A 24,733-nucleotide genomic window follows, 5' to 3' on the forward strand; every position below is an offset into this window, starting at 1 on the left:
CTACTCGAAAATCTTGCTAAACAAGTGGAATTCAATAACTGGACACACTGTGCAAACAAATAACTGAAGCGTAGGTCATGTTAAAGTGCTTGGAAGATATTCGGGATGCGAGATTCAACATTTCAGGTTCGGGACTCGAAAGGTGTGCGAACGTTGCTTTTGTATGAGTAAATGGAAATAGGTGTGGGACTGTGTGTATGCTTTTGGGGCGCCCCAATTTGAATAGCAACAGAATGTTTTGAGACGTGCTCACCTTTTCCAGAGGCTGTGCAAATATTTATCTGAGGTTAAGCGCAACAGCCATTTGTAGGCTCAACTCAGTCCACTCCAAATTTGTATTTGGCTGGGTGCTAATTCAATTTGATGTAACTTTATTTCAAGCTGAAATACTACTTAGCAATAAGTCAATCGGCTTTACATATGTGTACGTATGTAAATCTCACAAGTAAAAAAAAACATAAGCAAAGCCTGTTCTCTAAATATTGCCAGCAATTTCTTAGATAGTAGACTACAAAGCATAAAATCATTATAAGGAGACCCTGTCTCAGATAACTTAGACATTTGCTGTTGACTTGACTTTTCAAAATTTATAGTCTTTTAGATATCTGTAAATTGTTTTAGTCATCATCCATTTTAATGGTTACATAGATGGACAGCTATTGATAAATTCTACAAATTTCAATAGTAGTTATTTTGAAGATATAAGTTAAATGAAAACACATTTTATGTTTTAGGAATAAAAACAATCAATATAGTATTGTTGCCGTAGGGTAAAAGGGTTTTATAACGTTGTGTATGTCCATCTGTCCGTAGTAAGCACTGAAGAGAGAGACAGTGACTATAAGAGATAGAGCTATTATTTTAATCGACAACTTTTCTAATGTTTGCACGCAGATCAAGATGGTTTTAGATTTTTGCCACGCCCTCTTCCGACTAACAATTCGTCACAGAAATTCTTTTGTATGTCAAAAAAACTCCTACTGCAGTCGGATCTTAGTTCTTTTGGCTGACAATCTAGTATATTTTACACTCTATGGTATATTTTGAATGTAGTACCATATCGATATATCAAATAAAGCCTTTGGTGTATTTTAGTGTTGTTACGGTATATTTTAGATATACTTGTCGCATATGGTTTTATTGAGTACACTCAGCTTTCTCTTAAAATATAACTTGATAACAAATCTCATGTGCTATTTTAGAGTTCAAGTGCACAATATATGTATAATAAGAAACCACAAACCAAATTCACTCAGCAAGTGTTGGAAATACCAGGGACTACAACAAATTTACTGCTGATGTCCTGCATCGTGTCGATAAATCGATGCTAAATAATTCACACATCATTTAAAAACGATTTGACACTGACTGTGACTGCGGTTGGGAATGTTGCCATTATCAGTAACATAGCTCCATTCCTATACTAGTAGAAAAATAAGTACAAGCAGGTATTGTAGTTTCCTCAAATATAAGTACATCTAGGGATGTACTTACCTTAAAAAGTTTGATTTGTTATGCAAGTCTGAGCATCTAAAAAGGCATTCTTAAAATAATTTGTAATTTCAAAAGCATTATTTTCAACAACTTATTTATAAGCATAAGTAGGACATAGGACATACATAAATGATAGTATCAGCATTACTTAGGGATGTGCATAAGGTATTTGATAGTCGAGAAACACGGACTTCGCTCTCTCTGCCCCTCTCTGTTTCTCTTGACAGCGTTTGTTACTTGCTTTTATTTAAATTATTCACCATATTATCAAACGTGTCACACGTAATACACACATTCCTTCAACCTTCTGACTACCGCACGAAAACAGCAGCGGCATCATCGGAGGGGAACAGCTCGCAGCGGGGTTTGGGGTGTTGGAGTCGGTTTTGGTGTTGGTGTTGGAAATGCTCGGAATGGAGGCACGTGTTGTTTTCGTTAGATTTTCAAGTTATTTGCAACGCGCTCATACATAGAAAGTGGAAATCATAAATTGTTTGTGAGAAGCTACAAGAAAATTTCTTGTTCTTCGCCTTTAGCGACTATTTAATACACTAACTAATAAATTAAAAAAATGAAAAATACACTTCAATTTATTCAATGAGTTGGAAAATTGAGAAATTTTATCAAATCGCGGATATAATATTTTTTTTAATATTAACAATTCTAAAATACTTGAAGAGCATATTCATGTATTCACTGCAAATATGTTCTTGTAAGAATGAATTTACTGCGTATATGAAAAAAATTGTGTCCAAGTGTTGTTGCCGCTTCAATATTTGTTTGTTTTTTTTTTTTTTAATTTTGGTTGCATGTCTGTGTGAGTGTGTGTTTTGGGTATTTGTGGGTGGGTTTTAGCTGTGAGACAGCTAATCATGATTTGCAATTTAATTTGTTTGTACTCGCGTGCGTGGCGCAAATAAATTGATGACACCATCCATAGCCACGCCCACGTACAGGAAGCCAGAGCACCAGCTATCTGCTGTTTGTTTGCCAAATGCTGGTGCTGCTTAAAAGCAAGCCAAAAAAGTTTGTGATACGCTTTGAGTTGCGCTTCGGTTGGCTTTTCGCACACATTTTTATTTTGCAATTATTTGCATATTTGATCGCATCGGCACGCCCACAGTAAACGCCTACAATTCTCCATTTTTCACTCTTTCCAAGCATGCGAGTGTGAGGAATTCTGGAAATGAGTTTGTGTCAGTATAGTATAGTGAGTTTATCGTGCATTTATGAATTGCGACATTAGGCTGATTGCCTTCAGCTTTTGTTGAACTATTTGAGATTTTAATTAGTTTTCAGCGCTGCACTTAATATGAACAGCCTATTTGTCGTACGAATCAATCTGCATCTCAACAAACGAATTTACAAAAATATGGCAAATATAAATATAACATTAGAAATAGTTACACATAAATTATGATCACTCAAAGAGGCTCAGCCAATGAAAGAATTTTTCTTGTGCAAAATCAGACGTCCACAATTGATGTTTGGCTAATGGCAGATATTGATGCACATCTCGATTCCAATGATTTCTGTGAGATACCCGCGACCAATTTTAAATAAAACCAAAATATGGATGTATTAATTAAAAAAATATACCAAAATAATATACCGTACAAATACTAATACTAATAGAGGGTTTAAAAATATGAAATTAACATACCACATAGATACTGAAATAAACCGAAGGGTATATTTCGTATATTGCTATAGTCCAACATTCAAAATATGGAGTAAGAAATTTATTAAATTGTTAGTCAAAACACCTACAGACCCGATTGCAGTAGACCTAATTTGCCATAAAGAAGTAGTTTTTGGTGCAAGTTAAAAAAATCGCGACTCTGCCTTCAAAATTACACTTGCTATTATATTTGTTCGATTTGTGGTAACGGAAGTGGCCGTGGCAACAATTTAAATCAAACTTGATCTGCACAAATAATAAATGCTGTCAATAAAAAAACTATATATGTATCTATTTCTAGGTATTCATACGGACAGACGAACAGACAGACAAACATGGCTATTTCGTTTCGGCTGTTGGCGCTGATCAAGAATATATATACTTAATAGAGTCAGACATAATAAAGTTATAAACCCTTTCTTCTATATTGGTATTGGGAATAAAAATTTAAGAAATGATTTAGTGCTCTTTGGCATATTGATGTTTTTCTCCAACGTAACGATTAAAAAACATTAGGATTAGGAGATCATTCAATCTTAATGAACGATTTATTCTTGATTTTTGAACATCTTTTTATTTGATCAAATTTCTAAATTAAGTTGATTGTATTGTTGATTGTATAAGTTGATTGTGATTATTCAAGAAAACTTTTATCTTTCACTTTTTATTTCATTATCAGTATATCTAAGTTTTAGAATTACACAAAGAAAGCTAGAAGAAGTAGGAAAGCTACATACATTTCATGCCAGCACAAAGTTATAATACCCTATGGGTAGCGGGTATGAAAACTAAAAAGCTATTTGGTATTTTAAAATGTATTTCCATTAGATGACATAACTTTTACCTTACCTTGTCCACAGAGAAAAATACGTGCTGTATTCAAGATTTTGTGATGCTAAAATTAAACCAAAAAGGTCAATTCCTAAATCAAGATCAAATTTCTTCATATGCATTTTCTATGTTGCCCAATTCAAGATAATAATCTTGTTTCTAGAATGGAAATATTGTAAAACTGAACTAAGAAAGCCAAAACTTAAATCAAGATTCTAAAATTTAGTTGTGCGCTATTCACTATTTATATTTATTTATATGTTGTCAAACTGTTTTCTTATATTAGTTACAATTACGGCACTTACCCATTAATATACGATCCGACTCGAGTTTATGCCCAGGACCAGAACCCAGAATCTCTACTTACAGAGCTGACAGCAATTGCAACATTCGCACTTCCAAGATTTAAACTTCTTCTTTTAAGAAAAAATAACAAAATTCTTGAATTTAAGAGCTTTTCGATCTTAAATAAAGATTTTTTATTCTCAAAACAATGATTGAAGAACGCAATCTTTGTTCAAGATATTTTAAAGATCGAAAAGTTCTTAAATTAAGATTTGCAATTTACTTTTCAATCTGAATTTTTTCTCTCTGTATACTTTCTAAGTTTTCTTTAACAATTATCAAATTCAATTTGTGTTCAAGCTTTTGCTAACAACGTTTATTGCATGTCATTTATATTTACATTTTTAGAACTTTTCTAAAGTACACAAGAATCATTTTTAACCTGTGTTCATTGGAGGGATCTCTAATGGTATTGCTAAATTTACAGATGAGTAAATTGACACTTGGTATGAGAGAATATTATTGAAATAGCTAGGTGGGCTATTTACAAATGCTTAAAATGCAATTTAAAATGATTTACGTTTCATTGTGTCAAGTGTGGAGGGCATCACAACCCTTAGTTGGCAGTTAATTGCAATCGGCTCTCAGCTCTTCGCTGTAATCGTGAATTAATAAAGTGGCGTTGAGGAAAGATTTATGACAACTTTGAGTGAGTTGATTGAAAGAGTGAGTGCCTGTGTAACTATGAGTGTGAGTGGATGAGGCAGTCTGTCATTTTGATAGAGTGTTCCTCTGAGCTAATTCTTTATACGTTGCACAGTCGCGATGTGAGACAAGCGCAACAATGGAAATTGCCACTAGAAACACTTGTGAAGAAAAGGCTTCAAGGCAATCTATTCGCATGGCAAGAAAAATGGCAAGCCAATGCACTTGAGTGCTGGGTCTAAACGGCAAAGTGCACCAGCCCATTGTTGTTAGCTGCCGACAGCCCTACAATTGCACTTCCTTATCGCACACCCTCAAGTGTCGCCCCTCCATAGTTGGATATATGTATGTATGTATGTATGTATAGAGCCGTGGAGCCACCCCTGAACCAATGAGAACTTCAATTCACAGCGGCACAATGAGTTGTACTTGAGTTTCAGCCAGTTGAAGGCAAAGACAGAGACAAAGGCAAAGCTAAAGCTAATGCTGCGATGTTGAGATGGCAGCTTCACTTCAACTGCTTGGCGATAAAGGCATTGCATTTGATTTATTAAAGGCATCGATAAAGTAAAGCTTAAAACAGCTAAAAGTTAAACATCAAACACGTAAATGACTTCAATCTAAAAACCTAGCAAGACTAAAAATCGGCGACACTTTGTCATTATATATGTATATATACCATGTTCTATGCCACTTAAATTTTTCACTATGTTTTTTAACCGTTCTGGCTAAAACTTTGGCATCTTGAAACTCTTTGAAAAGTGTTCGCAATTCATACAACCAAGATCCATACAAAAAAGGCAAAATAATTCTTAATTAACAACTTATCTAAAATTTTGTAATCTTCCATGGTTAAGGAATCTACTGAAAAGAAACTGCACAATGCAAAAGCTCTCACACAGAGCTTTCGATCACGCCATTCGATGCGTCGTTAGAAAGCTTCATCAGTTCTGACTCGCTTACACACTATTTTCTTTTCACTATTCATATTGCTCATTTGATTTTATGAACAATGATTGCACATTTTTGGAATACATTTTTGTCAACTTTAGTTTAAGTTTAATGTTTATAAACAATGTTTGGCAAATTGCTAATTTTAAATATAGTCTCTAAGATTCACAGCTTGATGTGTCGCATTTGTATTAAACTGCTATTTATTTTTTCAAGTCAAAATCTGGTAATATATCTAAAAATCAGACTTATACGGATAGTATAACTAACTTGTAGGCTAGTTTCTAGTTCTTTCTAAAAATCGTCAGCAATTTTGTTCCATTTTTACAGCGAAAGCACTTGTCCCAGGTCCCAGAAAGCATTTGTTTGTGTAGGTTACAGATCCAGTTTGTATTACATTGCGGAAATGGAACCTTCGACACATGCCAATCAGAAAATACAGATAACAACATAAGTTTAAGACTAGTCAGTAATTTTTATACTTTTAACATGAACTACAGCCCATAATAATTAATGTTTCGTTGTAATTGGATGAACAAAGTAATTATAAGATTTATTTAATATTGAAATAATCATGTGCATTTGAAGACGATTTCTGAATGTTGTGGTTAAGATTTATTTATAAGCAATATTTTTAATGTCAAATACGTAATTGTTGTCTGTTCGTTCAGCATACTCCTTAACAACAATTTTTAGGTAGAGGGTAAAAGCGGAAGACTTCGCCGCATGAAATTTGCTCAATTCTCACGTATTTGATGGGTGGTTTCCTTTTTATTGTTCTTGCAACATAGAGTGTTGTCGTAGGTTGCTGTTGTTGTTGTCTGGGGCTGGTAATATAAAAACAACATTTCATAAATCTTCATAAGCAAGTTAGGTCTGCCCTAGAGTCTTGTTTTCGTTCCCAACTACTTTTTCTAGCTTATTTCTTACGTGTATAGTGTATTGGCTCTGGTTTTCTTCTTTACCTCGTTTCTCACTCTTTGGCTGTTTACTCTGCATTCTTACTGCACATTTTTTTTTACCACGCTTTCACCGGAAATATAACACGTTGCAAACAGGACGGTTCCGTTTCAAATACCAACACCCAACATACATGCATTTTTTTAGAGCTTATATAATTCAACATAAAATAATGCAGATACCTGGTCTAATGAAGTTAAAAGAGATCCTTGTTACCGAAGTTATATGAATAATAATAATAATTTCAGATAAGTAGAATATTTCATTTGTAAGTGTTTAAGAATAGTATGATGATGAGTGATATCAAACGATTAAATTATCTCATAACAAAATCGAATTGCGGAGTTTATTTCACTCCCTTATCCAATTTGACATATGCAAGTTTCTAGTGTACGTAATTATCATGTATATATAAATACGTATATATGTTTGTAGGAGAGCAATGTTTATTATGAAAAAAGAATTTAATTATTTTTATTGTAAATGGCTGCTCCCAGAAAAGCAATATACATATATCGAAAGTTTTACAAATTCTAGAGTGTCAGTCTTTAGCAACCTTTATGACCATTATGGCCATACCACTTAAACATCTCCCTATTCAATAAATGCCAATATTAAAAAAAACAGATGAAATTGCACTCATTGCAAATTTTTATGCCGACAATATTACCAGCATCTTGGTTGCATTACTTTTTGCGAATTTAAATTTCATATATAGTCTTGCGACACCACAATATTAATTATTGCCATTTCTCCTTACGAGAAAATGTCTCCCTTTCGTTTTAATTTTCTTTTCACTTTGCAGATATCAGTGCGGAATAATATTCGCATCTATTATTCGCATATGTGACTGCTGATTTGATGTCCACATACTTTCCACTATCGGAGTATCGATACGCTTCTATATTTTTTGTGCTAGGAAATGCGAAAAAAAAATGTCGCCGCAAAAATTTGGCATAGTCGTTTTTTATACCCGCTACCCATAGGGTAGAAGGGTATTATAACTTTGTGCCGGCAGAAATGTTTGTAACAGCAAGAAGGAGGCATCTCCGACCCTATAAAGTATATATTTTTGATCAGCGTCTGTTCGTATGAAACACTGGATCTCAGAGACTATAGGAGATAGAGCTATAATTTTTTTCGACAGCATTTGTTATGTTTGCACGCAGATCAAGTTTGTTTCAAATTTTTACCACGCCCACTTAGTAAGTCGTTATGATCCTGAAAATTTGGTTGCGATCAGATAAAAATTGTGAAAGTTATTAAAGAAATACTTTTGTATGGGCAAAAACGCCTACGTACTAGGGCTCTTAGTTGCTTTGGTCGACAATCTGGTACATTGTGCCGTCTATGGTATATTTTTAATGGTGTACTATATCGATATACCAAACATACCATTTGGTATATATTTACCATACATTTGGTATACTTTTAGTACTTTGTAGTATTTTCGGGCACACTCGACTGTAACTTTTTACTTGTTTTGTATGGAGTTCGTGCATCTGGTAACAGCGAACAGAATTGTTAAGCAATTTTAAGGCGTCCATCGATATCGCACTTTTTCGATAATTAACATATACCAAAATATTAGCCAAAATACGAAAATGAGCAATTACACATACATTTGAAGTTTTAAATTGGCTCTACTTTATAATAAGCCACTCGCTCTACAACGATCATATTTCTATATTTAACTTAACTTCATATATTCTTAATTGATTAAATTTAGTACTACATTTTATAATAGACGAAGATAAAACATAGCGTACAAATTAAATTTAGTCTAAGATAAGAGAATCTGTGTTTCTCTATTTAATAGACGTGGAAACATATTGCGAGTGTGTAAAGTGAAAAGAATCACAAGGTCATATCTAATTTTCTGTTATGAAGGAAACTACAAAACAAATAAAAAATATATGTATATATATAAAATAATAATAAATAAGGAAGCACAGAAAAATAGAAAGAAAGGCCGAAAACTTTTCTTATTTCGCATCAAAAATGCAAAAGTTTTTTAATATGCACAAAGTTAAATTTCATTTAAATCAAGATGACTGCGGATATTGCTGCGAATGTTGATGTGAATGTTGCTGCGGGTGTTGCTGCAGTTGTTGCTGGTTCTGGCGTCGGGTGTTGGAAGCTGAATGTTGTGGCTGGTCGGGGTGTTGGGTGTCGGGCGATGGTGCCGGGAGTGTTTCCTTTACATTCTGTCGGGACTTTAACTCTTTACCCAAAGCGAGGTTGCTTTAGTTGAATCGAACTTTAAGCGCAGCCTCAAAAAGTATGCAAAAATAAAGAAATATAAAATGAAATGGAAATGGGAATGGAAATAAAAGTAAAATGCAAAATATGTGCTGGCAATTTGCGTGTTTGCTCTGTGTGCAGCCAAGCAAATGCATTGGCAGGTAAGAGGATGGTGGCGGGTGTTCGAGTAAAGTTTGAAATTGGGAAAGAGTATGCGAATGGTAATGGTATGTGGGGATTGTTCTATGCATTGGCTGTGCACTCGAGTGCATGCTGCTTATTGTTGACAATGCAATAACAACAATAACAATAACATCAGCAACAACAACAACAACAACCAAAATATCAACAGCGTAAACAACAACAACTATGACTTCAACAACAATAATGCGGCTGCTGCAGCTATGTTATAAGTTGTGTGTGTATGCTTTGGGAATGCTTTAATTAAATTTGCAACAGTGTGATTCCAGAAATCAGCAACGATGCCAATTCACCAACTGTGGTGCACCGAATTAAATTATATTTACATACTCTTTCAACTGAGCTGAGCAATTATTTAAGAAGTTAATGCTCCAAAATTGTGGGGTATGGCGAAATAATAGAGAAAGTGTTTCGCTTAGCATTTTGCGATCCAAGCGCTGCCCTTAATGACATGCAACAGGGCAGTCCATTTGGCCAGGCTGTGCAAACATATACGCACAGAGATGTGCTTCTGCTAAAAGAGTATGTGCCCCACAGAGGGGCATGGGCCGAATGTTCCGTATCGTATGCATGCCATACACTCATATGTAGTACTCATATGCCACTCGAACTCGGACAAACGTCCTCGCGTGTCGACATCGACAACAACGACAACTACAACGACAAATGCCAAAAATTCTCGGGGACCGCTTGTTGTTGTTTGGGAGTATGTTGAAGGTTCATGAAATTCATTGATTGCAACTGGTTGCAGTACAAATACAAACATTCCACTTCCGCTTCTCGAACAATAATTTCCGCACAAAATTATGCAATGAAAAATTCAATTTACCGATTCAACACATACACATGTATCTATATATATATATATGTATATATCTACTATATTTTTGATCGAAACAAGTACCTAATGATTAATTTTAATATTAATAGATAATTACATAATGAACCAAATAGCTTCAATGCTATTAAGCTTAACATTAAAATAAGAAATGAAAAGTATGTATTTATATGATATATATGGTCATTATATTCCAATTTATTTATTATTTCCATTGCTCTGAGCTTTTAATAAAATGCAGCAATTGCATGTTGGAAGGAAGTGTAACACAACAGGAAAAAAATAACTTAAATCAAGTAAGAAAGCTACAGTCAAGTGTGCTTAACTCGACTCAAATACCAAATAATAATACTGTACAAATACTAAATAATATAATACATTCTAATACAAATATACCAAATAGGTGAAAATATACCAGATTGTCAGCAAAAGCAGCTAAGACCCGATTGCAGCAGGCGTAATTTTTCATTCAGATGTATTTCTTAAATAATTTGAAAAATATTTATATAATGCCAATCCCCAGAAATCATAAATACTATAGTTATTATTGTCTATACAAAAATTTGACTCTAGCTTCAAAATTAAGCTTGTTATTCGATTTTTTGATCTGCGTGCAAACACTACAATTTCTGTTGAAAAAAGTAAAGCTTTAACTCTTATCGTCTCTGAGACCTATGTAGGTGGCCATATACATGTAGAATGTGTGAGTGTTAAAGATATGTAAGGTTCCAATGATTAGCAATAAACCTCTGTTCTCAAATACGCTATCGTGTTTTTCCGCGCAACTTTACATAAAAAAAAACCGTAAAAAACGCAGCAAAATTTTAAGCGTATCGATACTCCGATACTAGAATGTATGTAGATGTCAAATCAACAGTTCTATAAGCAAAAAAATGTACAACCTATTATTCCACTTATTATTCTACTCATATCTGCAAAGTGAAGAAAAGCATCCAGATTGATAATTAAAAAAAAAAAGTTAGAAAGAGGGTCTGAGACATTTTCTCGTGGAGAGAAACAGCAATAATTAATATTGTTGAGGTTCAAGACTACATAAGAAAATGAAAACCAGAAAAGTTATGCAACCAAGTTGCAATAGCATGTGCTTGGGATATTGTCGCTATAGAAATAGGCAGTGCATGCGATTTCACATGTTTTTTTGTTTAATTTTTAGTTTTCAGCAAGCAATAATCACATCTAAGCAGAACTTCATTGGTTACGGTATAGCCTGCGCGCAAATTCGTCACAGTTGTTTGAGTAAAATCGAACATAGAGCTGTAGAAGTTAAGTTGTAAAATCCATTCCCTTTGTCAAAAAAACTTTAATTTAATTAACATTAAACTACAAAATACATATTAATTTAAACTTGTGAAATTAAAACCGAATAAAATAAATGTTAATTTGACTATCCTAAATACATATGTGTATGTATATATAACTGACTTTTATTTCAAAATTTTTTTTGGTCTTATATAGCTACCAATAGTTTCTTAGCTCCAATAGATATCTCCCTAGCTTACAGAAACCTTTATATTTTGGTATGCAAGATGATGCAGCACATGAGCAGATGACCTTCTATTGTGGTGTCAAGTGCGTCTTTAATAATTTGATGTAGTTACGTGTGTGCATGCGATTAACTTTAGTAATCTTCTAGTTCAATATTTTGTGGAGTATTTTTCACGTGATGATGATGATCTATAAATATCACATAAATTTGAAGAGATATTTATATCCGTTACCAATAGGGTAGAACGGTATTATAACTTTTTGCCAGCAATGTATGTAACAGGTAGAAGGAGGCATCTCCGGCATTCTTGATCAGCGTCAACAGCCGAGACGATCTAGCCATGTCCGTCTGTCCGTATGAACACCTAGATCTGAGAGACTACAAGAAATAGAGCTTTATTTTTTTTTCGACAGAATTTGTTATGTTTGCACGCAGATCAAGTTGGTTTCAAATTTTTGCCCCACCTACTTTTGCCCCCGAAAATTGACAAAATTCGAATAACAAGTGTAATTTTAAAGGCAGAGTCGGTAATTTTTGTATGTACAGTAATAAGAATTTATGATTACTGAAATTTTGGTTTGCGATCAAATAAAAATTTTCGAAGTTATTAATGAATTTTTTTGTATGGGTAGAAACGCCTACTTACTAGGGCTCTTAGTTGCTTTGGCCGACAATCTGGTATATTTTGCACTGTAGCATCATATCAATTTACCAATATAAAATTTGGTATATTTTTAGTATTTTTGTAGTTTTATTTTGGTATATTTTGAGAAAAATACCACAATATTTTGCTTTTATTTAAAATGAGCATCTCGCAGTCGAGCACACTCGACTGTAGCTTTCTTCCTTGTTTTAGGTTTAATCGGTGCATAGTGGTGTCTTCATGCTCATTAGTATATAAAATAAAAATCATAGACTTCAAATGGCTCAGAAATCTATAAAAGTGTTACATTTTTGATTAGAAATTTTAATTTAAATTTTTCTTCCAGGACTACTAAGCTTAATACAACTTCCAACTGTTGAAACAATGCTAACAACTTGTTACAAATTGCTTGTTCGTGTGCAGATCGATGGAAACATCAAAGTGCGCTGCCCACTTGAGTTAGGTGCAAAGCAATTACGCGCATTGACTTTGTAATTAAAATCGATTTTCATCAAGTTTTACTGCCATCCAACATTAGATGTCCAGCAGCAACGCCAACCAGCTCACATGTACGCCGCTAAAAATACAAACACCCATACTTGCACAAAGGTAAACCATGTATGTATGTATGTATGTATATATGTATGTATGTATGCATTCACACACGCAATCACACAGACTCGTTTACGCTGACACATGCGGGCCAACAATCAGTTTAGTGTGCTCCTGGTGCTGCTGCTGTTTTGTGGCAATTTTGATTAGAAGTCTGCCACACTCCGCGGCCTTAGTCACTTCGAACTCTGTGGCGACCTTTGGTTATCGGCAACACCCACATTATGCAATTACATCGTCGATTAAGTTTCATTCATAATCAATATTCAATCATCAAATTGGGACCTCGCTGACCAAGAATGCCATAATCTTGGTCGCAAAATTATTGCGAATTGTTTTTGCGAAGATTCTGCCTCAATTATGCTTTTATTAAATGGAGTAAACACTGGGGTAAACAACATTCGAGCAGTCTGTTGCTGCCAAAACTATTTTATAATTTAAAAAAATATTGTATCAAATCTTAAATTGTTAAATAGAGAATAACAGCGTCTATAAAGTAACAGAACCAACACTATGTAAAGCACCTACATTATGTAACAGAATTATTCCATTATGTTATGTTAATCAACACTATGTAGAACTTTAAAAAAGGCATCGGAAGAACACAAAGTATTTCAAGCTTGCTCGTTCGTATACAATATAAATAAAGGCAACTAATGAACCTATTAAAAATATTAGATTTGTTGCACCACTTCGGGTGGTTTGTGCAGTCTTTTAATGGTGACTGACTTTAACATAGCTACGTAAACAGACTTCATCTCTGGGATATAACATACAAAATGTACATATGTATGTATGTATGTGGGGCTGTTAAACTGATATACCGAGCAATAAAAAATAAAGGAGCTTGTGTAGCTGCAGCAACACAACCGATAAGGCAGTTTTGGAATCATAAAATATGTTTAATGAAAATAAGTAAATCTACTCTCCAGTCGAGATATTCAAGTAGCTTTTTCTCCAAATATGTTGTGCATTATTTTCATTTCTGAAATATGAGCAAAAGAACTTCAACTTCGCCTTTAGTTGCATAAGGGACTCACAGAGCGCCAGAATAATTGCCATTCTGTGGCTGTAGTGGTAACTACCACTGCGAATACAATACAATAAATATGCACATGCAATTGTATTTTATTTCGTTGATTTCTCTTATTTGATTATTTTTAATAGAGGTAAAAGAGAGAAAAAAGTTCGACGTTCGTCCATTTCTTATCGTCGTCGTTACGTTTGCTTTTGATGCATTGTGCCAACAACAATTCAATTCAATTGAATTAAATTTAACGCCATTATTTGAGTGCGTGTCCAGGTCCTTGCTCAGATCCAGCTTCATACATATATACATACATATATGGTATGTAGCGTTGCATGTCCTGGCTGCTCTGCGAATAGCCTTTGCCCATATGTATAATCTGTTTGCCAATATTAAAATATTCATTCACCTTAATTGTCAACGGCCTGGCTGGACCTGTGCCAGCGTACTCTGGCTTGTCCTGGACACAGATCACCACGACCGCTCCCAAAGCTCTATACACACAAAAATACACACACAGCCACATACACACACAGTTAGCCAACACTCCAACGCTCGCATAATAAGTTGATCTCTGCTGAGTTGTCAGGAGAACATCACGAAAATTGTAACGAGCGAAATAAAAAAAATTTTGTATCATACTCTGTACTCAAAAGTCGCTTGAGAATCATACAAAGCATTTGCTTAAGTTACGAATTATAAAATATTCAAGGAAATCTGGAACTACATTTGGGTGATCCTTAAAAATATGAGTAATATCAAATTATTATAATTAAATATTAAATCATAGTTTATGTAATCGTAAATTGTATTTATTTTCAATATGGAAATAAACAAAAACTCAAATACATACATAACATATAGACAGTCCTTTCACGGACTTTTAAGCATCACATCGCTATTTTTCTGTTTCATTTAGCTATTGATTAATTGCATTTGGGAAAACTTAAGAAAACTTAACAAATATGTTAACTTAAACCATTTCACAATTATACATATTTTCTATTATTAAGTAATTTGAATGTTTTTTGTTATTGATTGTGACACTGAATGTATGTTAAATAAGTGATTTGATTTGGCAAGCCATAGAGTATTCTTGAAATCTCTATAGGTTCCGTTGATTTTCGATTTTGCCTCTTTTAACATTTTATTTTTGTGTACGAAATTTTTGCCACGGCTGTCTGTTGGTATTGTTGTTGATGTTGTTGTTTCTTTTTATTTATATGCTTTCGTTGTGCTTTTTACGGCATCCGGCCAAGTGGTGTGGCCATGAGGTCGGCCTGATGGGCGGTACGGTAGGTGGCGGAGGTGGAGGCGGAGGCGGGGGACTCTCTGCAACAGCACAACAATTGTAATCACTGGGAATCAGCATGTTTCACATACCAACACGAAAATCTGTCGAACATAAAAAGCAAAAATGTTGCCACCCTCATAAAATGTAACTGTGTAGGTTCTGTTATGTACAGATGTGTGGGTGTATGTGTGTTTGTGTGTGTAGCGTCGACGGATATGTGGGTGTGTGCGAGTGTGTGTGTCTGTGCTATACTCATTCCGATACAAAGTGCTGTGCTGTTCAAAAAATTGTCGTACCCTCGACCGGTTGTCCTCCTCATCTTCTGATTCTTTTTTTTTTTGCCAGCCAAGTATACAAAGTTGTCCTGCACCCATACTCACATACAACAATATAACGCACCCAGTGCCGGAGTGCAACGTGTTTCACCTTTGCTTTTCAATATTTGTCCCTCTTATTTTGTTGTATGGCAGAGCGACATTTAAATTTCACGACAAGTTGTTGTAATTAATGATTTTTATGTAATGCAATAAAAGAACCAAAAGCCAATTTGGAAATACAACAAGCAGGAAAAAATTGTCTACCAACATTAAACAGATGCCCATACTGTATATATATATAATTTGTATATATAAGATGCGAAGCACCGTTGCTCTTGATGTTCATTCTATGTTGGACGCGTTGACGAGGAAAATGTCATTAATCTATCATCTATCACCTAACAAACAAACTGTGGTAAGCTGATGCTGAACGTTTTATTGACGTTTTTAGACATCAATGCCAAAAAATAAATAAATCAAACAAATGAGAAATTTCAATCCAACATAAACTTAACGTAAGAATGCAATTGCATCTGATTTTTGTCAATTCCATCAGGAATTATTTATAACAAGTAAGAAAGTTACAGTCGAGTGTGCTCGAGTGTGCAAAATATTTCAGTATTTAAAAAATACTAAAAATATACCAAATTGTATATTTGGTATATCGATATAGTACCATATTCAAAATATACGATACGGCACAATGTACCAGATTGTCGGCCGAAGCAACTCAGACCCCTAGTAATTAGGCGATTTTGCCCATACAAAAGTATATCTTTAATAACTTCCATAATTTTTATCTGATCGCAACCAAACTTTCAGGAATCACAATTACTATAGTTGTTACCAGCTCTAGCTTTAAAATTACGCTTGTTATTCGATTTTTTTTGATTTGCAGGGGCGGAAGAGGGCGTGGCAAAAAAACATAATAAATGCTGTCGAAAAAAATTATAGCTCTATCTCTTATAGTCTCTGAGATCCAGTGTTTCATACGGATGGACATGGCTAAATCGTCTCGGAAGTTGACGCTGATTAATAATATATATACTTTATAGGGTCGGAGATGCCTCCTTCTACCTGTTACATACATTCCCTGCCGGCACAATGTTATAATACCCTTCTACCCTATGGGTAGCGGGAGAGAATTAAAATTTTAGATATATGTATGTCCAATTACGTTAATTTTCGCGATTAAGAATTCTTTAATGAGTTATAGGTATTCATAGAAAACATCTAAAGTAGTCAATCTGAAACATGCTTGTTTCTATAGCTAATCGTGACGTTGGCATACCGGGACATATTAAGTGTTGGTCTAAATTGGTCTAAATAAATTTATTCATCCTTACATTACAAAACTGCTCTATACTTTACTTTTTCGTCCGAGTCCTGAGTATGCGTCTTGTATTTGGGCTCCCGAATATATGGTTCATTAAGATAGATTAGACAATTTTGGCTCTTCGCCCATCGTGCCGTGAACTGCTCACTTCCGGCCTTATCGTAGTAGACTTTTAGTTATAAATATTCCCACTCATCCGATCGTAGAACCATGCTTGGAGTAATATTTTTTCGTAAATTAATTCCACTGAATAGACTTAAAACTATGCCAAAAAAACCCTTTCCGTATTCTTTTCTCACAATATAATATTTTTTATCCAATTATAAGTCGAACCTTTTCTATTTCTTCTCTTTGTACTATATTATCACACTTGTCTTCCTTATACTCTATGTATTTTTTCTAATATAGTTATATAGATAAATGTTCCATCCCCGCACGTTATATCGTGAGCCCCTCGGTCGTTGGGGCGGGAGGCGGTATGTACAACATCTTGGGTCGCTCGGAACAAATCCTTGCTTGGTGTGGGCCACTTGATAGTGCTGTCCATGTCTGTCCACGTCAACGTCCAAATATTACATTTATATTAGCTCTATTAAAACCTTGGCTAAAGAGTTTGATATTGTTAGTGTTTGATATGATCAGATTTATGTATGATTTATTGAGGTGATATAATTAAAGTTCAATGTGTTTTCCAACTAATGATACTACTACCGATAATGTATATATACTTATGAAATATACATATATACACATGCATTGAAAGTAAGGCAAAATCATTGAGTTCCCAATTACAAGGACTGCGAATTGAAGGCAAGCGTTTGGAAGAAGCTATTAGATTTGCTCTATCAACGCTGGTCAAATGTTTGTCGAGCACGCATTGAATTTAATTAATTTAACACGAAAATCATTCAGGCGATATTTCCGAAACTAAGCGAAAGCCTCACGAAATGGCTTATTGACATGCCACAAGGGTGTTCGCAACGGTTTCTGGTCAAAACAGTAGCCAAATTCTCAACCAAAAGCAAATAAAGCCACCATAAATCCTCGATACTGATATTGAGACGGCCGTCTCAGTCGCCAATCCAGATGGGTGTGTAACTAAATAATCTTAATCGGAAATTAAGCTCATCGAGTGCATATTCGTATTGCCAATTAAGATGCTCGAATTGGATAAATCACAGGCGAAATATTGTTACAGATAAAGTCATTATTTTAATGAATTATTTGCTTTTCTTTTTATTGGGTCTAGAAGAAGGAAATATTTAAACGAAATACATATTGTGGGCGTCATAATTGTTATTATTAATAACTCACTCGCATTGCCATTCATTTCTATAGACTTCGGTTATTTCGGAAAATGTTTCTTCATCTCCATTTCGTATTGGAAAATTGAATAAGTTTGCCGGTTTCTGCAGCTGACTTGATTTTCTCATATTTGAATAACAATTAATTATAGTAACTTCATTTGTGATTATTAGTTAAAATTATGTGTTATTCGTGTATAAAATACGTTTGTAAATTGAATCAACGTTTCCTTTGTGTAATAATAAATTTAACACTAATAGCCGAATGATATGGCATTGTTTCTATATTGCGTAATAGGGATGTATGTATCTTTATCGGCAGAATAGCCCACATATATCATATCACATAGAAAAAGTAAGACAAATAAAGCCGAGTGTGCTTGACTATTTAAAACTAACTTGATTTGAGTGAAAATTCTCCATCTCTTATAGTATCTGAGATAAAGGTGTTCGGACAGACAGACTCACGGACATGGCTATATAGTCTAGGCTGTTAAAGCTGATCACGAATATATAATATGTATATACTTTCTGGGGTCGGTACATACATTTCCGGAAAGTAGAAAATCAAGCTTAACACCTTAATTAAAGATCAAAAGTGATTCACTGAACGAAAAATAACGATAAAGATGAACCTATTCAGCTCGTTCACTTTACTGAAACGTAAATTTTGTCCGTTCATTCATTGATTCATTCATATTCATTAATAAGAATATATTTGATAAGGTTAGAAAATAATCGAGAATTGAAAACAGCCCAACAATACTTTCATTAATATAATTGTATTGTGTATATTTTGTTTGTTCATTCATTTATTCATTCGTATTCATTAATAAGAAAATATTTGATAAGATTAAACTTATAATTTAACAAGGTTAGAAAATAATCGAGAATTCAAAACACAGCCCAACAATACTTTCATTAATATAATTGGTATATTGAAAGTGCACCTAGCAAAGAATAACTCACAATATAGACTGGAGTATCTGGAAAAGACAAAAATATACTTTAAGCCCCATTTTTGAAGAAAATAATGTTTTGCTATATTAAAGCAGTGCAAACTCTAATTAACATAGTTCACATTCGGATATATTATTAATTATATTTATTTGCTCGCTTTAATTTTTTGCACGATAAATAAAAACATTTCACAGACCGTTATCCGGTGTGGTAGTGTTATTATGCATACACATACATAGTATTATATGTACACATATAGTATGTATAACAGCTGTTTAAATATCACACGTGCGCTATCCCCGCCCCAAAACTGGGTTTTTTCCACGCACAAACGTTGCTTGCCACCCATTGCTGAGTAATTAAATTTAACGCTTAAAACAATGCGACAAACGCAGTGAAAACAAGTAAGAACCGTAGCATTCCATTCGATCGACTGTGCGAGACCATGTGAATCACATGTTCATCTAAAGTAAAATGTATATTGATAAAATTGATACATATCTTAAATGGATTAATTTTAATGAAAAAGAAACAAATAAGGAAACTCTTAGCGATTGAGCATTTGAAAATTCCTGCATAAGAGTAATTCCATGAAGGGATTTGTCCCGTGCGAGACTCTTTACAGTGAAAATAACATAAACTGAAACAACATTAAAAATAAGCAAATGTTATTCTGAAAGCTTTAGATAAGCACTATATTTAGAGCTAAGATTTATTTTAAGAACTTGTTCTGTTTTCCGATAAAATATAAAAATTCGTTCATTTGTTTGGTATGTGTTCAAATTTGTTCATTTTTGCAATTATCTTAAATCCGAAAAATTAAAAAAAAAATACTAATTTAGAGCTAAAATAATAACCTTCTTTTATTTTTAAAATTGTTTCAGATTATGTTATTTGTAAAGATTATGTTACTGTAAAGAGTCTCGCAAGGGACAAATTCCGTCATGGAGTACCCATATGCATTTGAAGCTTATTGCTCTAGAAACTTATTATTCTCATATAACTTCTAGGTAAAGGGTCCGAAAATGTTCACGCAAACAGAGCATAACCCGAACCAAAAATGGAGTGGGGGGGGGGAAAACAATTGCTAACGGCCTTCAGTTGGTTTTGCAAATCGTTTGACAGGTCGGGAATAAAAATATCGAGTAAAAAGAATAAATATTTTTGTGGTCAGCTAATGAAATAAAAGCGGCATAGAGATGGTGAAGGAAAGAGAAAGAGACAGACTAAGCCATTGAGACAGACAGAGAGAGAGAGAGAGAGAGAGAGAGAGATGTCGATATGTTTTAAGGCTACACTTAAATTGCCTGTAAACTATGTGTAAAAAGCAGCGCTTGGAAATTGTGGTCGGTGTGAAATTATTATTGATAATATGTGTGTCCGAATTCATATTTACATTATGCGTTTTTTACTTCTTTCTGATACTCATATATAACAATATATAGTCATATTTATAACAGCTGTCGCCTTTGGCTTAAGCGAGCTTATTTTGACATTAATGACAAGCATTCTGTGTAATTGGAATTTGTGGCATTAGTGGCAACAATGTGAATACTATTGGGCAAATAAATCAAAGATATATGTATATGATATCAATAATATTGAATCAGTTTATCGCTAGAATGCAAGTTTTTGAACTCAATTATCTCACATTACTAAAAAATCCTGTTAGCATATGAACATTAGCATTAGCATTAGCTAACATACCTACATATATAATATTAATACGTAAATGTCATAATTTATTTAATTACTGTTGGCACCGGATCCATGGCATAGTTCGAGCAGTCCACTACTCGAAATCAAATCCCTATTAGCTTCAAATACAATCAATTGCTTCTCCTTGGGCTGACATACATACATATGTACAATTCATAAGTAAGTCACGCTGCCGAAATTTGCAGTTGCATTATTACGATGAGAGGCATTCGCTTGCCCTAACGGTGAAATCCCCACGCATAAAAGGGAATCGCCGATTATAAACACCCAGTAGGAAATGCGCTTGCAGAACCCCAGTAGAAAATTTAGTTCGGCCGCCAACAATTACTTTTCTCACAAATTAAAGAAGTTAAACATGCATTTCAAAATGGTTTTTTATTTCTATGGAATGACAATAAAATGTGTTTAATGTTAACATGTGTTGTACATCGATAACAGACTGTTTAGGTTGGTTTTTATGATAGTTTTTAACAGGCTGTACACATTTTCAAATTGATAGAAAATTAATACTTGTGTAAGGCATAATTAACAAAATGACCGACATTCAAATTTGTCAGATGTGACCTTTATGAACTGCTTACGATCGACACTCAATAAAACTGGGATGCGCCTGTGGCCAAAGGAATATAAATTATTTGGCATTAAGTGGGTGACAGAAAAGACAATAGGGGAGAATAGTAGTCTGACAAAGAAAATTGCCACAAAATAAACCGTCATGTTGACTAATTAAGTGACATTTGTCATAAGGGCTTCGCTGCAAATTGAATGTAAAGCGGTCAGATAAGAAGCAAATGCAACGCAAAAGCAAATGTAATCAATTCAAGTCAGTCTGTGGTTATGAATGATGAGCAAACATTCACAATTACGGCAATTGCCCGTCCGTTCATTACACTTCTTACCCCGCCCACAGGCCCCAACACACACATAGACACACATTGGAGAAGCAAAGGCAAGGCTGTAATTTGGGGAAATTCAATTATGCCCCAAAGACCAAGCGCAAGCGGCAACTTTGTCAACATGCCGCGTCATTTGCGAAGGAAATCATCGAAGCGTTGCTAAACTGGATGAAAGGTGGAACTGGATTCCGAATTGGAACTGGAACTGGGAATGGGATAGAGGCCAAAACGGTGTTGGAGTTGGAGTTGGAGTTGTCTCTGGGTTTACAGCTCAACCTAAAGTTGCAGCTGTGGCAGCCTGGACTGGGGATGGAGTCATTGGTCAATTGATGGGTTTTGTGCCGGCCTCGTTGCATGTAATCAAACAGTTTGCGTACAATTTTCGATTATCGTTTGACTGATTTCGTGTTAAATCAATTAAGACATTGCCCAAGTTGCTGCCAACGCAATGGGACGTGCGGTCGGCTTCAGCATTCGTGCCCGGCGCCTATTTATCTAATATCCTGTCCAGCCCTCACTCACATACACACACACACACATAAGCACATACACCCATTCAAACACACTGACACAGACACAAAATATAGACACAGATACAGACTGAATTGTTTTGTGCCTTATTGATTGGGTCAGCAGACTTGGCTATTGTGTGTGTGTGTGCGAGTTCGGTTTGTATGCTTTGACTGTCTTGATTAAAGCTGTAAGAAAATGCTTTTGAAATGTGCAATTTTCAATTTATGAAAAGCTATGGCTTCTCCCTCACTCAAGCCTATAGCTCCAATGCTCCAGCGCCTACCCTTCAATTTGTTGGCAACTGACAAGCACAGAAGTTACTGCCGCTGTTGCGGCTGTGGCTAAAAGTTTATCAAAAACTTTGACTTTGCTTTATTTTGTAACCGCATAAACACTTTGAAATAGACCGATTCGAAACGATGTCGAAGCGAGTGGAAAACTTTGCACGTTCCTCCAGCTCATCCGCCCACTCTTCGCCCAAAAATGGTCGTTAACAACACGAAAATATTGCAACAAAATTCAAATTAAAATTTTGTATTCTACAAAAGAAAATTTGTTGGAAACTGTCGCATACTTCTTCAAGAAACAGTCAACTATGCTTTGACGCACGGCTTTGTTTTTTCCTCAAACATAACATATATTTATTTACATCGTAGATTGACGCAAATTCCGAGTAACCACTATTTACTTAATAATAAACATATGTCGAGACTAAAGTGGCGTTTCTGACCCAATTAACAAATTGTAAGCTTTTGGGTCAAGGTAAATAAGCACATTTTTTTTTTTTAAAGTTAAGTAATTTTTTTATTGAGCAAAAGTGGGTCATTTACGTAAACGTTGCCAAGTTTCTACTTAGTTGTTATACAGAATTCTTTTTTTCTAAGATTCATATTTCTAGACTTAAAATGGACTAGACTTAACGATAATTTTTTTATTCCTTCTGAAACTCAAAAAGGTTTTTTGATGTATGTATTTTAAGTGAAAGAAGTTTGAGATTCATCCACTACAAAATTTGTGGCTGCTGAGTGCAAATCAAAGTAATTTTTGCATGGAAAGTTTTTGAGATTTGCAATAGCTTTAATGTTTGTAGCAGGAAAAAAGAGGAACAGGAAAAAAGAGTCATCTCCGACCCCATATAGTAAAGTCATATCAGCGTCAACATTCGAAACAATATAGCCGTGTCCAGAAAATGAACACCAAGATTTCAGAGAATATAAGATGTAGAGGTAACATTTTTGACAGCACTTATTATTTTTGTTCGCAGATCAACTTTGTTTAAATTTCTGACCCGCCCCACAAGTTGACACAAATTTAGTGGCAAACGCAATTTTAAATCTAAAGAAGCGATTTTTGGTAACTACTTTATTTATGATTACAAATTGTCGAAGTTATTTAAGAAAAAATTGGAAAAAACATCTACTGCTACAATTTAGTTAGTATACTTTATACTCTATGGTATATTTTGAATGTAGTACAATATCGATGTCCCAAATATAGTCTTCGGAATATTTTAGTATTTTGCGGTATATTTTGGCTTTCTTTTTCTAATAAGATTTTATTGAAAATGGGTAGAGGATATCTCACAGCTTTCTTAATTGTTATACCTGCTACCCATAGGGTAGAAGGGTATTATAACCTTGTGCCGGCAGAAAATGTATGTAACAGGCATAACTTGGTTGTGATCAGATAAAAATTATAGAAGTTATTAAAGAAATACTTTTGTACTTTGTGTTTTTGTTGTTTAGTTGTAATTGTTCACTACAGTTGCGGCTGAAAGCAAATGATTTGTGGTTAACTTTGTCTACTTGATTTCAAGAACAAATTCGAAACTAAAATTCGAAACTAAAATTACGAACCCAATAGTATCTGGACTCAAAGAAAGTGGAACTCCATTGAAGTTGGCTTCATTTATCAGAAGTAGCTTGAAGAGAAATGCCTTGGCATTGACGAATCTTAAAGCAGAAAGCGTGCAATTGGCCAACCTGTTATCGCATTCCGTTAATGGCACTGTAAGTAATTGGCTGTAAACAATTATGCATGTGTAATCGAACTTGGGGATCGGCAATGAGTGTTCAACTTGGCACTTAGCGCTTTGATACCTGCGTGTGCTTGTGAGTATCTCTGGCGTTGTGAGTAGTCCACTCCGATGCTGGGGACTGCAAATCGGGCAAAAGTGCTGTCATATGAATTAATGAGAAGACTCTGCAGCATCAGCAATAATAAAGATTCAAGGTTCAAGACCTCAATGGCCCTATTGAGCGTGATAATAAGGAATTTTGCATTTGCTTTCGCCTTTTCTGAGCGTGTGAAATATTCATATGCTTTTTGGCCTTTGTGTGTGTGGTTGTGGGATTGTTTGAGTGCCCTTTAGCAAGATGTGTGTCGTTCCTGTTCATCGTACATTTGTTAGTTTTC

General features: G+C 34.5%; 1 protein-coding gene and 1 long non-coding RNA gene across 2 annotated transcripts in view; both read right to left on the minus strand.

Moving 5' to 3' along the window:
* Window positions 1-4,445, minus strand: part of LOC132783929 (uncharacterized) — a 28,730-nt gene extending 24,285 nt beyond the window's left edge. Inside the window, exon 1 of the mRNA XM_060789246.1 lies at window positions 4,312-4,445. Within this exon, the coding sequence (XP_060645229.1) occupies window positions 4,312-4,315 (4 nt within the window). The 5' untranslated portion in view covers window positions 4,316-4,445. The remainder of the gene's footprint in view (window positions 1-4,311) is intronic.
* A 13,109-nt stretch (window positions 4,446-17,554) lies between these two features.
* On the minus strand, window positions 17,555-18,633 carry LOC132796132 (uncharacterized). Its single transcript, XR_009633504.1, has 2 exons — window positions 18,241-18,633; window positions 17,555-18,171 (listed from the first exon to the last, which is right to left on the minus strand). It is a non-coding gene; the product is annotated as an uncharacterized LOC132796132 (long non-coding RNA).
* Between the last annotated feature and the right edge of the window lie 6,100 nt (window positions 18,634-24,733).

The sequence above is a fragment of the Drosophila nasuta genome, chromosome 2L (assembly GCF_023558535.2).
Source record: "Drosophila nasuta strain 15112-1781.00 chromosome 2L, ASM2355853v1, whole genome shotgun sequence".
Lineage (NCBI taxonomy): Eukaryota > Metazoa > Arthropoda > Insecta > Diptera > Drosophilidae > Drosophila > Drosophila nasuta.